The sequence below is a fragment of a genome, unplaced genomic scaffold (genome assembly GCF_019419815.1).
Source record: "Pyrus x bretschneideri cultivar Hongxiangsu unplaced genomic scaffold, Pyrus_bretschneideri_v1 Contig12, whole genome shotgun sequence".
NCBI classification, from domain to species: Eukaryota; Viridiplantae; Streptophyta; class Magnoliopsida; order Rosales; family Rosaceae; genus Pyrus; species Pyrus x bretschneideri.
In genome coordinates, this window is record NW_025999413.1 from 3,404,604 (window position 1) to 3,420,846 (window position 16,243).

The following is a 16,243-nucleotide window of genomic DNA, read 5'->3' on the forward strand; positions in this document are numbered from 1 at the left end:
CCACATGTATAAATTGTAATTAACAGAATGCTCTATCATTCACATGACAGTAACACACAAATGAATTGTGCAATATGTATCTAGAGATTTAGAGAATATTATTCGTTTTTATAGAAAGGAATAATGACACGTCACCAAAAAGTTCATGATCAGCGAAGAGAGTTAGTTAATTCTGAATAACCGTCTGAAGTCGGCGGCTACCAAGTGTTAAAGACTGGATTGGCCCTATACGCTTCCCTCCCATTTTGGTTCTCTGCTTCTCAGTTTAAAAACACCAGAGAGACTACAAATTCTCTTTGGAAATCGCAGTAGATCTAGGGTTTCGAAACCTGTATACAAAGCGCGATTTACTTTCAGCTGGTCATAATGCATACTGCACTGCTCTTGCAGTTCAGAGATTTGATGATCGGAGCTCAAATAGTTCAAAAGATTGACCAGGTTCGACAAGAAAATCGATTATTTTAACTTAAATCTTGATTTTATTTCGATTAATCTTGAATTTGATGAGAAATAGTACTGATAATCCCAATTAACTATAGGAAATGCAAGGATTTGGAGCCACGGAGCTCCTGATGAACTCGCATGAAAACGACAATCTCCGAATCACCAAGATCGAACGCGAAGCCGTCGATTCGCTGCTGATCGAGTCGGTTTTCCACGACAAGAAGCCTGCAGAGACCTCGAAGCTCATCCTCTGCTACAACTTCGAATCGCCGGACCGTGCGTCGGCAATTCTCTACGGAGAGCTCGGAAAGACGCCTTTGGAGTTTTTTTTTCATCACAAGAAGCCTGAATGCATGACTTATGCCAAGCGATCCGCGGAGGCCTCGAAGCTCATCCTACTCTGCTACGACGTCGAATCGCCGGACCGCGCGTTGGCATTTCTCGACAGAGAGCTCGGAGAGACGCCTTTGGAATCGCTTTTTCAAGATGCTAAGCCTGAATGCTTGACTCATGCCAAACGAATCATGGAGGCCTCGAAGCTCATCCTCCTCTGCTGAGAGGGAGCGACGCCGTTGGTGGACGAGTCCAGTAAATCGGCACTGCAAACGGCGGTCTTGCTCAAGAAATGCTTTCGTACGGACTTCGCGTCGGCTTTGCTCGGCGGAGAGATCGGAGTGATGCGGTTGGAGGAGTTCGATGAATCAGAGAAGTCAGAGCTGCAGACTGCGCTTGAGGTTCTGCTCCAAAACGACGATCGTACGGACCGGTAACATATTTCCTTGGCTTAGACCTCTTCTTTACTTATTAGTTTAATGAGAGTTAATTAACAAGTGACAAACCAGTTTGCTGTTAATTAATTATCTAATGATTTCAACAGCCTTTAATTAATTAATAACTGCCCCTCCTTTTGTACTTATTTTAACATTTACCTTTTTCTACTTATTTCAACATTTTAATTAATTAACTGTCTAATTAATTCACAAATGATGAAAAACCGTAATCGCCTTCTGATTTCAGCAGGATGGATGTGATTTGGGCACAACATGATTACACCATTGAGGGCTTGCTTGCTGTTGCTCTAAGTGGTTGTACGGAAAACAAGGTGAAATTCCTCAATTCTTTGTTTTTTGTTATTTTCTAAATACGATTAGACCATTTAATTATGATTAGTGTGATTGTTAGGTGAGTCTGGGCCTTAGGCCTTGCTTGTTGTCGTTGTTCATAATTGGGCCTTTGGCCTGGTATGTGCGGGCTTGGTGCTTTTTCCTTGCTTTAGTTTGAAGGAAACAATTTTGCTTCCCAAACAGCAGAACTCCTTGGGATTATTTGTTCACCTCTGCATATTTCTTTTGCAGCCCAAAATGTAGTAGCAACTTTAAGTTTTCATTGGAGCGATTAATATCGACTTTGTGCCAATTGGCAGGTCCTTGTATTGGCTGTTGCGGAATATGTTCACTACAATGCAAAAACTATTGACCTGATAAGTTCGCAAGATAAGCTTTTCATGTTGCTGAACAAGACCAGTGTTAGCCACTGTAAGTGCATCTTTGTAATGTTCCCTTTCTTATATTCTTCTGAAGGCATTTCAAAATGTGTATGTGGGGATATTGAAGCAACTGCACCAGTTATTATACCTTTGATTTGACATACTTTTGGTTTGCAATATAACAGGCCCCAATCAACATAAATGCCCTGCTTGTTCGCCAGGCCGCAAGATTTTCTCAGGCTCCTGCAATGCACTTCCGATCGTTACTGATGGTGACACTGCTACTGAAAGGTACGTTTAAAGTTGTTTGTTGTGTGATATCTGCTTCCGTGTGGCTGTGAGATCAGCACACAAGTGCTTGTGCATTTTATTGATTAATCTCTTAGTATGTTCTCTCTCTCTCTCACACACACGCATAGAGTTAATTAACTTAAATAAATTTTGATTCGTTCATGTTCCAGAACTTTGTGGCTCATTAAGCAACGTGCACGACTGTGTCAGAAGAATAAGATGAGAATAACATCTCTCGTTATGATCACGATGCTTGGTTGGATTCCCGGGGTAAAAGCTGCAGAAAAAAAATGCATCTGCATTGGTGCAGGGTAGTACAACCACCAGCACAGTGGTTTGTGTAATCATTGGAACGGTTGCCTCACTCTATTTCTCCTACAAAATTTTAGAATGGTTTATGTTGCCTCTACCTATGTTTCCTGAACCTGATTGGATTCTATTTAGTAGGAAGGTGAGGATCCGGACAGAGGGTTATATGGAGTCGGCTAAAATGTTTTTCGAATTATTTGATGAGGAAGATAAACGTGTAGGATCATGGAATTGTTCTTTTGTTACAGATGGAGATATAGTTGATATGGTTAGTTGGGGTACACATCTGTTTAACATGATGCTGCATATATTTGTGGAGCAGGAAGGTGGAGAACATGAGATCAGTTTTAATGAAATGGATCATCCTGACTTCATTAATACGGCCAAGGATGTGTACTTCCACATCCCCGATACCGGGCTATTACACTATATAGGAAGAAGCCCTCCTCGGAATGATTTAGCCGGTGAAAGGGAGATATTACGTAAACGGATTTGGGATGCACATGCTGATGCCACGCGCTGGTGAAGGCTAGGCTAGGGGTCTATACACGAACTACCAAGTCAAGCTAGGGTCTATACATGCACTTGTTAGTTCGTGTATAGACCCCTAGCATAGCCTTCACCAGCGCGTGGCATCAGCATGTGCATCCCAAATCCGTTTACGTAATATCTCCCTTTCACCGGCTAAATCATTCCGAGGAGGGCTTCTTCCTATATAGTGTAATAGCCCGGTATCGGGGATGTGGAAGTACACATCCTTGGGCGTATTAATGAAGTCAGGATGATCCATTTGATTAAAACCGATCTCCTGTTCTCCACCTTCCTGCTCCACAAATATATGCAGCATCATGTTCAACAGATGTGTACCCCAACTAACCATATCAACTATATCTCCATGTTCTGTAACAAAAGAACATTTCCATGATCCTACACGTTTATCTTCCTCATCAAATAATTCGAAGAACATTTTAGCCGACTCCATATAACCCTCTGTCCGGATCCTCACCTTCCTACTAAATAGAATCCAATCAGGTTCAGGAAACACTGGTAGAGGCAACATAAACCATTCTAAAATTTTGTAGGAGAAATAGAGTGAGGCAACCGTTCCAATGATTACACAAACCACTGTGCTGGTGGTTGTACTACCCTGCACCAATGCAGATGCATTTTTTTTCTGCAGCTTTTACCCCGGGAATCCAACCAAGCATCGTGATCATAACGAGAGATGTTATTCTCATCTTATTCTTCTGACACAGTCGTGCACGTTGCTTAATGAGCCATAAAGTTCTGGAACATGAACGAATCAAAATTTATTTAAGTTAATTAACTCTATGCGTGTGTGTGTGAGAGAGAGAGAGAACATACTAAGAGATTAATCAATAAAATGCACAAGCACTTGTGTGCTGATCTCACAGCCACACGAAAGCAGATATCACACAACAAACAACTTTAAACGTACCTTTCAGTAGCAGTGTCACCATCAGTAATGATCGGAAGTGCATTGCAAGAGCCTGAGAAAATCTTGCGGCCTTGCGAACAAGCAGGGCATTTATGTTGATTGGGGCCTGTTATATTGCAAACCAAAAGTATGTCAAATCAAAGGTATAATAACTGGTGCAGTTGCTTCAATATCCCCACATACACATTTTGAAATGCCTTCAGAAGAATATAAGAAAGGGAACATTACAAAGATGCACTTACAGTGGCTAACACTGGTCTTGTTCAGCAACATGAAAAGCTTATCTTGCGAACTTATCAGGTCAATAGTTTATGCATTGTAGTGAACATATTCCGCAACAGCCACTACAAGGACCTGCCAATAGGCCCAAAGTCGATATTAATCGCTCCAATGAAAACTTAAGTTGCTAATACATTTTTGGCTGCAAAAGAAATATGCAGATGTGAACAAATAATCCCAAGGAGTTCTGCTGTTTGGGAAGCAAAATTGTTTCCTTCAAACTAAAGCAAGGAAAAAGCACCAAGCCCGCACATACCAGGCCAAAGGCCCAATTATGAACAACGACAACAAGCAAGGCCTAAGGCCCAGACTCACCTAACAATCACACTAATCATAATTAAATGGTCTAATCATATTTAGAAAATAACAAAAAACAAAGAATTGAGGAATTTCACCTTGTTTTCCGTACAACCACTTAGAGCAACAGCAAGCAAGCCCTCAATGGTGTAATCATGTTGTACCCAAATCACATCCATCCTGCTGAAATCAGAAGGCGAATTACGGTTTTTCATCATTTGTGAATTAATTAAACAGTTAATTAATTAAAATGTTGAAATAAGTAGAAAAAAGTAAATGTTAAAATAAGTACAAAAGGAGGAGCAGTTAATTAATTAATTAAAGGCTGTTGAAATCATTAGATAATTAATTAACAGCAAACTGGTTTGCCACTTGTTAATTAACTCTCATTAAACTAATAAGTCAAGAAGAGGTCTAAGGCAAGGAAATATGTTACCGGTCCGTACGATCGTCGTTTTGGAGCAGAACCTCAAGCGCAGTCTGCAGCTCTGACTTCTCTGATTCATCGAACTCCTCCAACCGCATCACTCCGATCTCTCCGCCAAGCAAAGCCGACGCGAAGTCCGTACGAAAGCATTTCTTGAGCAAGACCGCCGTTTGCAATGCCGATTTTCTGGACTCGTCCACCAACGGCGTCGCTCCCTCTCGGCAGAGGAAGATGAGCTTCGAGGCCTCCATGATTCGTTTACCATACGTCTAATTATTTGCCACGTGTCATTTCACTTAGCTCTAGATAAGTTTCACATTAGATATTTACTTTTTCAATTTTGAAAAAAATTAACCAAAATTAAGTGAAAAGACACGTGTCAGATGATTAGATGTATGATGGGCATACACCATAGTTAGTTATGATGGTGAGCAAAAATGCTCCTATAAACCTATAACCCTAACTAGTGGTTTCCTTATAGGTTGTGCTAGAGAGACTAAACGTTTAAACTAAATTTGCAAACTAAACAATGTGTCACCAATAAAAAATAAACATATTAATCAACACTTAAGTAATAATCCAATAATCAAGAACCACAATTCATTTAGTTTAAAAAATTTAACCTTCCATTACTCTTTTCTTATTATTTACCAATAATGCTCGTAAAACTAAATTTGTAGATAAAATTTACAAACTAAATGATGTTCACAAATATAAAATTAACACGTTTATCAACACTTAAGTAATAATCCAATCATCAACTTATGTCATTTGATTTACAAAATTTTATCTACAAATTTAATCTCTATCGTTACTCTTACCCTAATATTTCTTTTGTTAAATATACATATATCCAACTATTTAATCAATTTTCTGCATAATTTTAGTAGCGGCTAAGAGAAAATGTAATTAGACCACAATATCAAACCACATGATGCGGCTGATAGGGTGGCCATGCCACATTATATTACCAATTATTTAGATTGCCGTTGCAATGTCACCAGCTAATTCTATTTTTTAAGGTAACAAAATATCATAGCACAATTTAGATGATGATCCGAAGACATAAAGATGGTCAAAACATGGATGAAGTTCCCACAGAAAGAAAGAAAAAAAAGATGTCAAACCGGCTATAACAAAACAAAAATCCTGTTTCCCTCACAACATATTGCAACATCCCTTTCAACTAAACCAAATTGGAACCTAAAATTATAGAATTTGGTAGTGCCCGTGCGGTTCTAAGAAATCTGTAGCTCATGGTGTAACCACAATCCGCCCGGCAACTTGGTCAAGATCGCGTTGACCGCTAGATGTGATTCTCCTCCCTCTGTCACAAGTTCAAAGTTCAAACCAAAGGTCAAAATTCAAGCAAATGTTAGCTATACACAAGCTGCTCTTGAAAACCAGTTTATAGATGATATATCAAAGCAGCACTCACCCCTTTGGGTCAACATCAACGATGTTCATTTTCTGTAACTGTTGGAGAATGTGTCGGGCAATGGCACCACTGCTCTTGCAGAAATGTGGTGGACGACTTCCATTCCTCTGGCTTCCACCATAAATCCTGCGGAAGGCACCAACACCCAGTCCTCCCCTCAAGTAGATCTTCCTTGCCATGGAGGCTGCACATTATTGAAAGTCACATTGTCAATACCACAAACAACAAACAATTTGAGAAACATACACAAATAAGTACAATGACAATCAAAAGCAAAAGAATGCTCACCAGCTCTGACATAGTACCAGTCAGGATCATAAGGAGCCAACTCCTTGAATCTTGCGGTCTTAACGATATCAGTCCATGGAGGAAGCTCAACCTGCTCACAAAAATCAAAAGAACAAGCAAATTGCAAAGAATTACAGAAAATTACACCTCCAAAATATTTGAAAATCCTAACTGAACCAAAACTCAACAACCGTACATAAAATGAACAGAGCAGCTTCCTAAAGAACACAACAAAAATCATCCAGAACAGCATAATCTACCACGAGATCTCACTACTTCGAAAAGATTTGTACATTACAAAATTGTTATTAGTTTATAACACCGTGACCACCAAATCAAAAAATTATTTTCAGGCAAAAATAAAGATGAAAAAAATGAGAAAATCGATTAAATACACGACCGACCATAACAAGGCAATGATTCAAACATATACATAGCATAATCTACCACTGTACATAAAATGAACAGAGCAGCTTCCTAAAGAACACAACAAAAACCATCCAGAACAGCGTAATCTACCACGAGATCTTATTACTTCGAAAAGATTTGTACATTACGAAACTGTTATTAGTTTACAACACAGTGACCACCAAATCAAAAAATTATTTTGAGGCAAACAAAATACACGAAAAAAGAATGAAAAAACCGATGAAATACACGACCGACCATAAACAAGGCAATGATTCAAACATATATATAGCCCAATAAGGTAAATTAGACGATTCATAACAAGTTGGAAATGCATTAGCCACGAAATACCAAACTAATCACAAATCAGCTACCATTTCAACAAAATAGTGTACAGTTCGTCATTTGTCTAGAAACAATAGTTAATTACAAGCAATTGAGCATCATTTTCGGTGAGTTTTCTATTAATTTTCCACCATTTTCTCGGAATCCAAACAAGGGGTGTAGTAGACTAGACACAAGTCAGCCACGATTTCAACAAAGTAGTGTAAATGTTCAAACTTTCTATCATTTTTCTAAAACATAGATAATAACATCAAGGGCGAACGGGTTTAGTTTCCTAAGAAATTTTCTAATGGTTTTCCATCATTTTCTCGGAATCGAAACAGGGGGTTTAGTGGAAATACCTTGCCAGATCGCTTCAGATGGGCGGCGTAAGCCTTGACAAATTCGTGAGGGGAGACATCCTTCACAGTTTTCGCAGTCGCCATTGCTGGAAATCAGAGAGAAGCAATGCGAGCGCCTATGAGCTGATGGGATATAAAACTGAGGAGGCCGACGAAGAAGATGGCTCTCTCTCTCTCTAGGGTTTCTCGTTCGGCTTTCGCAGTATATTTATAGCTCTTTCGTTCTGTCGATTTGGGCCGCTTTATTTGAGGCCCAACTTCTAAGTTTCACCCAAAATAATGGGCCTCTGAAAAGGCCCAATTTTGCGAACGACGTCGGAATAGGTGTTTCGTTGCTTACTTGAGCAGCTGAGCCTCTGGAACACAGTTCGCAGTTTCCCCCAAACCGAAACCCTAGAAGGCCTCTGACAGAGACAGCCATGGCAATGAAGCACCTTCTTACAACCCTAGCTCGCCGACGGCCCCACAGACCGCCGGCTGCCCTAACAGCAGCCGTTCGATCCCAGTCAACCTCACCCGCCGTCGCCACGTCATCTTCATCCCCATCCCTACCCTCCCCTCCTCCACCAACCGCCATGGTCTACGATCGATTGGCCGAGGAAGTCAAATCGAAGATCAAAAGGCTCGAGAATCCGGACCCGAGGTTCCTCAAGTACGGGTCGCCCCACCCGAGTCTCACGGACCACAGCCACATCCTCACCGCACCCGAGACACGTGTCACCACGCTCCCCAACGGCCTCCGGGTTGCCACCGAGTCGAACCTCGCGTCTAAGACCGCCACCGTCGGGGTCTGGATCGACGCCGGGTCAAGGTTCGAGAACGACGAGACCAACGGCACCGCACATTTCTTGGAGCACATGATCTTCAAGGGGACGGAGCAGAGGACCGCCCGTGATCTCGAGGAGGAGGTCGAGAACATGGGAGGCCATTTGAATGCGTACACATCGAGGGAGCAGACCACGTACTATGCCAAGGTGCTCCATTCGGATGTGCCAAAGGCGCTTTCGATTTTGGCTGATATCTTGCAGAACTCCAAGTTCGATGATGACCGGATTTTGCGTGAGCGCGATGTGATTTTGAGGGAAATGGAGGAGGTAATCTCATAAAAATTAAAACTTTTTGGACAAATGGGGTATTTGGGTTGTTTGGATTTTCGGGTATTAGTGAATTTCCATGTTAGTTTGAATTTAAATAATATTCAAAGCAACTTGATTTATATGAAAGTTGTGAACTTTATTGAGAAAATGTTTCTAGATATATGCATTGATTATGTACACTCTTTAAACTTGAACGGGACATTTTGCTGTAGCTTGCGAAAACTTACTGTATTGACTTTATGAAAAACATTGATAGGATAGGGATCCGAAAACTAGGGTCATACAAAGAGTTGAGGTAGCTATTAAAAGTAATATACATTAGGCAAAATTGTTCCTTACAGTTTTCAAATAAATGTTTATATCATTGCTTTGGTAATGCAGGTTGAGAAACAACCCGATGAAGTCATTTTTGACCATCTGCATGCAACTGCATTCCAGTACTCTCCTCTAGCCAGAACTATTCTTGGACCGTCTGGCAACATTAAGACCATCTCGAAAGAGCATCTTCAGAACTATATCAAAACACATTACACTGCTCCCAGAATGGTAATTCAAGATTTATGAATTTTTGTTCGTGCAATATAGTAAAGCATGCAGCTGGTGTTGTCGTTGTCCTTTGGCATTACTTTACATGACACATTGATAATGAGGAATTTGTTTTCACAAGTGACCGTCCTGAGCTTAACTGGTTCTATTTTAGGTTATTGCTGCTTCAGGAGCTATTAAGCATGAAGATCTTGTTGGTTCAGTTAAGGGTTTGTTTACTAAACTGTCCGGAGATCCTGCCACAGCCAGTCAGTTGGTTGCGGAAGAACCTTCATTTTTCACTGGTTCTGAGGTAATGCTTGTATCCTGGAAAAGTAGCCATTATCTACTATTTAATGGGTTTACTTTCTCTTATAATATTCATTTCTATTAATGTTGTGAAAATCAGGTCAGAATTGTGGATGATGACTTGCCCTTGGCACATTTTGCGGTTGCATTCAGTGGAGCATCTTGGACAGATCCAGACTCTATTCCTCTAATGGTCATGCAGGCAATGTTGGGCTCATGGAATAAAAATGTTGGTGGTGGAAAGCACATGGGGTGAGCACTTTACATGGTTTTCAACTTCTGTAGATTGGATATCTGATATTAACTTTTAAGAGTTTATCTCTTTGAAAAACAGCAATGATTAGTTTTGGCTGCTTTCTTTGTAAACAGTTCAGAACTGGCACAGAGGGTTGCCATCAATGACATTGCAGAAAACTATATGGCTTTCAACACCAACTATAAGGATACTGGTTTATTTGGTGTTTTTGCTACTGCTAAGGTGAGGGTGCCATCTGTAATAAGAAACATTATTTCAGCTTGATTACTTAGTTTCAACAAATTTTGGACTTCTTATTCTGGTCTGTAGTACCATTGTTCTTACTCGAGATTTGTATCAGCTGTTTGAGACTAGATGAGCTTTCCAGGATTAGGACTTGGCATTAATTTTTTATGTTGAACACCAAGGAGGAGTTGTGCACTTTGGAAGGAGTTAGTGTATTTTTATTTGGGAAAGGAAGAGGGAAAGTGGGAGGAGCCGCGATCACCTAACCAATTCTCTCTCTCCTCTTCTCGCTCTCTATCTATTTCTTTCTTCCCCCCCCCTCTCCCTCTCACTTTGAATAGGGACTAGCACATATTTATTTATACATTACTAACTGCTCATATTAATTTACTGCTGACTCATATTGTGTCTTCTTTTAATTCCAGGAGGATTGCTTAGATGATTTGGCCTATGCAATAATGTATGAGGTAACCAAGTTAGTTTATCGAGTTTCAGAAGCTGATGTTATTCGTGCGCGCAATCAGGTATTGCTAGATCTCTCACTCTGTCCTGCTCCTAAATTCATGCTTTCTAAATCTATTATACTTGTTTGTATTTTTGTATTGTTGTTGGTATCCAATACATTCATGTTCTCATTTGGTCGTTACATGTTTTTGAACATTTGATAAATAAGTTGCCACTTACCCTTGTTCCTTTTCTGGCAGTTGAAATCTTCTCTCCTTCTCCACTTGGATGGGACAAGTGCTGTAGCTGAAGATATTGGACGCCAGGTACCTTTACCTTCTCATAGAGAAATAATGATGAGAGCAATCAGGGTTGAGCACTGGAGTTGCTAATTGGATCCAATCACCGGAGAACTGAAATGTTTACCGAACCTTTTCTTAAGCTTATGAATTAGTACAGTTCTATTAGTTACGAGATACTAAAAGGGAAATAAGAACCTAGTGCTTCTCATAGAAGCTCTTCATTGCATCCCCTGAAACGGGCATATGTTCACTGGCTGCTCCATTATCGTCATCAAAGACTTGAAAACTGTTGCTGATAGTTGTTTTCTAGTGTTTGTAGGAGTAGAGTGCAAGAAATAATGTGTCGTACTCGAAGCTGATTATGTTTATTTTATTTTGATTTGTGGTTTTGCAGCTACTTACATATGGTCGAAGAATCCCATTAGCCGAGATGTTTGCTAGAATCGATTCTGTTGATGCAAGCACCATCAAACGTGTTGCAAACCGGTTTATCTATGACAGGGTATGACTACAATCTGTTGCTGCACTTGTCCCAAGTGCAAATACATTAGACTCTGTTCTAAAAACCTCGTATATCATAGAACTGAACACTTATACTTATGTTTGTTGCTTGCTCTCATCAGGATATTGCAATTGCAGCCATGGGTCCCATTACAAAATTGCCCGACTACAACTGGTTCAGACGCCGCACCTACTGGAACAGATACTAAGCTCCTAGTTTCTCTTTCCATTGATTATTTCATAATTGCCCTTCACGATCGATCTGGTCTTGGAATATTGTGTTGCTTTTATGCAATTTAATCATCGGCCTCGGAGAGAGCTATTGAAGGCCGGTGTATTTTTGTTCCCCCCAACCGCCGCCCCCAAAATATGTTATAGATTCTCTCACTGTTAGTAACATTTGCATTTCCTTTATTAAGCGTCGACGACTGCGAACGAATGTGATTTGCCGGATAAAAATTTTCCAAATGTGTTTGTACTGGTCTCTGAAATTTGTGAATAAAACTTAAAATTTATTTGGTTTACCGAACGGTCGAATTGGTAGCTCAATGTCGCTTTGTTGCATGCTGCCTACTCGGAAGGTCGAAATTGTTTTCTCAATTTGGTAATTTTTGTTCGGAAAAATAGATGGCTTTACTTTAATTTGGCTGTTGCGCAGACAACAGCATCGTTTGAGGCCTGCGATTGAGTTCGAAGTACCTCCTGTCTTGTCAAAAGCCATCGACAAGTTTAAAGCTTTTTTGTCTTGTGATGATTGGATTGCCTGCCTACAAAGGGCTAATAGGAATGTATTTTTGCTCATCACATTTTTGTAATGGAGGAGTATTGTTCAATTTGTGTGTTTACCAACGACTAAGGATTTCAGTGGGGCTCGAAAAAGCCAAAAGCATTTCAGTCCATTTATGATCACAGTTAAATGATACACATCGTCTCAAGAATTTCAACCAAGGAATTATTCATACTTTTGCTAGCTTTCTGCCTCAAACCCAATATCATAGAGCATACCTAACCTGAAATCTTACCGCATTTCCACCAGATTGCTTGCCGTGGTTACTACATACTTTACTCTTGGTTATTATCCTTTCTTCTCTTTAAAAAAGTTGATCATTTGTTATATGAGAATCAAACTGATGAATATTGAATAAGAAAACTTGAAGTTTTCAGTGTAAGGGCCTTAAGACTATCTATTAACATATAGAGAGATTTTTTAGTGTATTCAGAACGCGGGGCAGAACAACACATGTCATTATACAATTGGAGGAACACTTTAAAAAAAAAAAAAATCCTCCAATTGTACATACGGTGTTCCATCCCATTTTCCGGTCACAAAAAAATCACTCCAACACATGAAGGCTTACAAATTTTGCCACTAGTATGTCCAGTATATTTATTGAAATGAAGTGATACCCATATTGCATTTATTAAATGGGCTAATTAATCAATTAAACAGTAATGATTTGCTGGGATGGAAATAGGAGGAAAAATATCATTTCTAGATCTCTTCCATTAAGATCACCGGATCAAGTAATCCAGACCTTTGAAATTTTATTTAATAACAAAAAATTATTATAGCTTTTAAATGGTCAAAACAGATAGATCGTTGGATGAAATTTCAAAAATTCAGATCACTTAATCCGATGATCTTGATGAAAGAAATTCTGAAAGCGTCTCTTTCCGAAATAGGATAGTCATGATTTGATAAATGGTCAAAAAGATGAACAGCCAACGGACACCACCCAAACCTTTGGAGAGTTGGAGGGAAACCCTACACATTTGTCACTACTGTCAATGTAGATATGTAGGGCTGTAGGGGTAGGGCTTTCTAGAGAGAGAAATAGGGGAGAGAGAGAGAGAGAGGCGCGTGAGTTGTTAGCTGTTAGTTGAAGAGGGTGGGTGTTTCAAATGGCCTCTCTCTCCTCTCTCTCTCTCTCCTCACATTGTAAGTATCGGAAAACAAAACAAACACATTGTGATTAAGTGAAGAAAAATACACATAACATTGAACATCCAGTCCCTTCCTCCCCTCTCTCAGATTTCTCAGTCCCCAATACCCAAACAAAAACCCACCTCTTGGATCTCATCGCCCCCCCATACCCTACAAATTTCCCATTTCCCATTCCCTTGCCGCTTCAGATCCCACCTCCCCATTTCCCCATTCCCAATTCCCCATTCAGCCACCTCTGCTTTTGCTTTGCTTCACACTACACTCCAATGGCTTCCTTCACTGTTCCCTGTCCCAAGGCTTGCTCCACCCCCGTTACCCGCCTCGGCTCCTCCGCCCAGCCGTCGCAGCCGCAGCAGTACCTCCTCTCCTTCCACAACTGCCTCAATCGCTGCCCCATTCCCTCTCTGCAGATTTCTGGCCTTCAGGTTTGATTAATTCCGCTTACCCTTTACTTTTTTAAGCTTTGTTTGTTTAAATTTCATTGCTTTTTGTGTTTTCATGGTTGAATTTTGTATTTTGTCCAATTGGGTATATGTTTGTATGGGTTGTATATCTTCATTTCTGAAGCTTCTCGAATATAAAAGTAATAAATTGAAGTTAACACGTGGGAAATGTTGTTGGTGTGCATTGAAATTCATTTTGAAGAATTGATGGTTGTATCACTGTTAGGATTTTGATTGAGCTGTGACCCGGTAATGGCTTGTCTTTGGATTAAACCAGCAAGCTTCTCCAACCGACAAATGATTTGCTTTTGCTATGATCATACTCTATGTTTTCATTTTCAATAGGTTTTTAGTAGCAGTGACTGTTCTACGTATCGCAATCTGGATTTTACGTCAAAGGTTGCAGCTATTAATTGTTTTCTGATCATATGGTTAACTCGTGTAGAGCTCTGTCAGGAAGCAATCTTCTTCCTGGAAGGTGCAGGCACAGCTTAATGAGGTAAAACTGTTTGGAGTCAGTGTAGTAGGTGGGATTTGGAACGTCGTGTGTGAAATTATAATTGATTACTTTCTGAATCCAAAGGTTGCAGCTGAGAAATCTCCAAATTCTGTACCCATAAACAAGAAGAAGTCTGAAGATGGATCATCGGAAGGGAAAGGCGAGTCTTCCAGTCAAACCAATATTCCAGATGCAGCATCAATTTCCGCATTCATGGCTCAAGTATCAGACCTTATTAAGTAAGTTGCGCGAATTTTGCTTGTAATTGGTTTCCATATACCGTCAACTACGTTTTGGACGTCAATTATTTTCATTAACGTGATACCATTTTTGTGAGCAGGTTAGTGGATTCGAGAGACATTGTGGAGCTGGAAATGAAGCAACTAGATTTAGAGCTTGTGATTAGAAAAAAAGAAGCATTGGCGCCACCACCACCAGCTCCAGCTTCCCAACAACCAGCACAATATTATTCCATGCCACCACCTCAACCAGCAGCACCAGCAGCAGCAGCTCCTGCTCCAGCACCCGGTCCACCAGCACCTGCACTACCCGCCCCTGCAAAGACAAGCACATCATCTCACCCTCCACTGAAATGCCCCATGGCTGGAACCTTTTACCGCTGTCCTGGACCTGGTGAACCACCTTTTGTTAAGGCAAGTGTCTTTACTTTTACTTATCTATAAAAGCTTGAGTTCCAAGAGATATGGGAGATGACAAAACAATTTATTTTTTATTTTTTATTATTTTATCAGACACCTGAATTTGTCCTAATTGTTTACTCAAATAAATGTGCAGGTTGGAGATAAAGTTCAGAAAGGTCAAGTCATTTGCATCATTGAGGCCATGAAATTGATGAACGAAATTGAGGTTCGTTTTTACTTTGCTTTAATTGACGTTATGCGCTGATTACGGTTTTACCTTCATTGGAAAATGTTCTCAACTAATTGTTCCTTTCATCCTTCTACAGGCTGATCAATCTGGAACCGTTGCTGAGATACTGGTAGAAGATGCGAAACCAGTCAGTGTAGACACGGTAAGTAATCTTAAAACCTCTCGTAAGTACTCTCGATCAATCTGTTTATCTAAGAAATTTGTCTGCTTCTGTGCAGCCTCTTTTTGTCATAGTACCTTGAGAGAGTTGAGCAAGGTTCGGAAGAATTTTTTTGAAGCTTTTTGGTGATAAAATTACGTTTCGGACATTTATCTTCTCTTGTAACTTAAATAATGTTTGTTTCAGTTTCTGGAAAAATCGTCGAAATTCCCAATTTTTAGAGTTTTAGGGACGGGCCATGGTGTGTTATCAGAGATGTCAGGCAATGTGCTTTCCTGAAACGTAATTTTATGCCTTCTTTCTTCAAGTCATTTTTAGAAATTATGCATGAAGCTTTCCTACGCACAAGTTCCCTTTTAATTATTTTGCTAGATATAAAATTATTTTACATACATTCAGCTTCTTCTTTGTTTGCAACGTGCTTTGTTCTAAGGGAAATACTTCCCATGTGCTTCTTGGTAGCTGGTTTGGTATTGCCCGTGCTTTGAAAAAAAACAATTTCTGTTATGCTGGAAAAATAAGCTCATTTTTGCTGCTTCACGTTTTCAGCTTTTTTTTCACCTGAAACTGTGAAAATAAGTTGTTTTGAAGTGTTTACCAAACATCTTTTTGAACTTAGCTTTTTTTTATACCCACTTTTTATAAAAGCACCTCAGTACCAAACCAGTACTAAGTGATTTTAAGGAAAATACTTCCCCCATGTGCTTCTCCATAGTCATCTATTTTTAGATGATTTTGTGAGAAGCAGCTCATGCTTTCTGACCCTCCCAAATCACTTTCCATACGACCCCATGTAAATGTGTTTTAGATTGATTTCTAAGTTATGTCTAAGAA

General features: G+C 39.9%; 4 protein-coding genes across 4 annotated transcripts; 3 read left to right on the top strand and 1 right to left on the bottom strand.

Annotated features, from left to right (window-relative positions):
• The first annotated feature begins 1,121 nt into the window (after nt 1–1,121).
• LOC125474221 lies at nt 1,122–2,621 on the top strand. The gene is made up of 5 exons (XM_048577653.1): nt 1,122–1,210; nt 1,465–1,546; nt 1,868–1,979; nt 2,116–2,221; nt 2,392–2,621. Exons 1-5 carry the CDS (start codon nt 1,122–1,124, stop codon nt 2,534–2,536), a joined length of 534 nt encoding a protein of 177 aa, XP_048433610.1. The 3' UTR covers nt 2,537–2,621.
• Nucleotides 2,622–5,886: 3,265 nt separating this feature from the next.
• Nucleotides 5,887–7,982, bottom strand: LOC103955681 (40S ribosomal protein S19-3). Its single transcript, XM_009367582.3, has 4 exons — nt 7,813–7,982; nt 6,719–6,809; nt 6,431–6,614; nt 5,887–6,319 (listed from the first exon to the last, which is right to left on the bottom strand). The coding sequence occupies exons 1-4, from the start codon at nt 7,894–7,896 to the stop codon at nt 6,247–6,249; spliced, it is 432 nt and encodes a 143-aa protein (XP_009365857.2). The 5' UTR covers nt 7,897–7,982; the 3' UTR covers nt 5,887–6,246.
• Nucleotides 7,983–8,179: 197 nt separating this feature from the next.
• LOC103955682 (probable mitochondrial-processing peptidase subunit beta, mitochondrial) lies at nt 8,180–11,995 on the top strand. Its single transcript, XM_009367583.3, has 9 exons — nt 8,180–8,906; nt 9,291–9,455; nt 9,610–9,747; nt 9,844–9,995; nt 10,113–10,221; nt 10,650–10,748; nt 10,929–10,994; nt 11,365–11,472; nt 11,594–11,995. The coding sequence occupies exons 1-9, from the start codon at nt 8,232–8,234 to the stop codon at nt 11,678–11,680; spliced, it is 1,599 nt and encodes a 532-aa protein (XP_009365858.2). The 5' UTR covers nt 8,180–8,231; the 3' UTR covers nt 11,681–11,995.
• A 1,400-nt stretch (nt 11,996–13,395) lies between these two features.
• On the top strand, nt 13,396–15,750 carry LOC103955683 (biotin carboxyl carrier protein of acetyl-CoA carboxylase 2, chloroplastic). The gene is made up of 7 exons (XM_048577992.1): nt 13,396–13,841; nt 14,305–14,358; nt 14,443–14,597; nt 14,699–15,011; nt 15,154–15,225; nt 15,326–15,391; nt 15,468–15,750. Exons 1-7 carry the CDS (start codon nt 13,683–13,685, stop codon nt 15,489–15,491), a joined length of 843 nt encoding a protein of 280 aa, XP_048433949.1. The 5' UTR covers nt 13,396–13,682; the 3' UTR covers nt 15,492–15,750.
• Nucleotides 15,751–16,243: the final 493 nt, after the last annotated feature.

Coding starts and splice junctions, on each gene's coding strand:
- LOC103955683 (XM_048577992.1), top strand. CDS start 13,683: ATGGCTTCCTTCACTGTTCCCTGTCCCAAGGCTTGCTCCACCCCCGTT. Junction 14,359..14,442: donor TGCAGGCACAGCTTAATGAG/GTAAAACTGTTT, acceptor CTGAATCCAAAG/GTTGCAGCTGAGAAATCTCC. Junction 15,392..15,467: donor AACCAGTCAGTGTAGACACG/GTAAGTAATCTT, acceptor GCTTCTGTGCAG/CCTCTTTTTGTCATAGTACC.
- LOC103955681 (XM_009367582.3), bottom strand. CDS start 7,896: ATGGCGACTGCGAAAACTGTGAAGGATGTCTCCCCTCACGAATTTGTC. Junction 6,810..7,812: donor ATCTGAAGCGATCTGGCAAG/GTATTTCCACTA, acceptor TTTTGTGAGCAG/GTTGAGCTTCCTCCATGGAC. Junction 6,320..6,430: donor GTTGATGTTGACCCAAAGGG/GTGAGTGCTGCT, acceptor AACTTGTGACAG/AGGGAGGAGAATCACATCTA.
- LOC125474221 (XM_048577653.1), top strand. CDS start 1,122: ATGCGGTTGGAGGAGTTCGATGAATCAGAGAAGTCAGAGCTGCAGACT. Junction 1,211..1,464: donor AACGACGATCGTACGGACCG/GTAACATATTTC, acceptor TGATTTCAGCAG/GATGGATGTGATTTGGGCAC. Junction 2,222..2,391: donor GGTGACACTGCTACTGAAAG/GTACGTTTAAAG, acceptor TTCATGTTCCAG/AACTTTGTGGCTCATTAAGC.
- LOC103955682 (XM_009367583.3), top strand. CDS start 8,232: ATGGCAATGAAGCACCTTCTTACAACCCTAGCTCGCCGACGGCCCCAC. Junction 8,907..9,290: donor TTTTGAGGGAAATGGAGGAG/GTAATCTCATAA, acceptor TTGGTAATGCAG/GTTGAGAAACAACCCGATGA. Junction 9,456..9,609: donor ATTACACTGCTCCCAGAATG/GTAATTCAAGAT, acceptor GTTCTATTTTAG/GTTATTGCTGCTTCAGGAGC.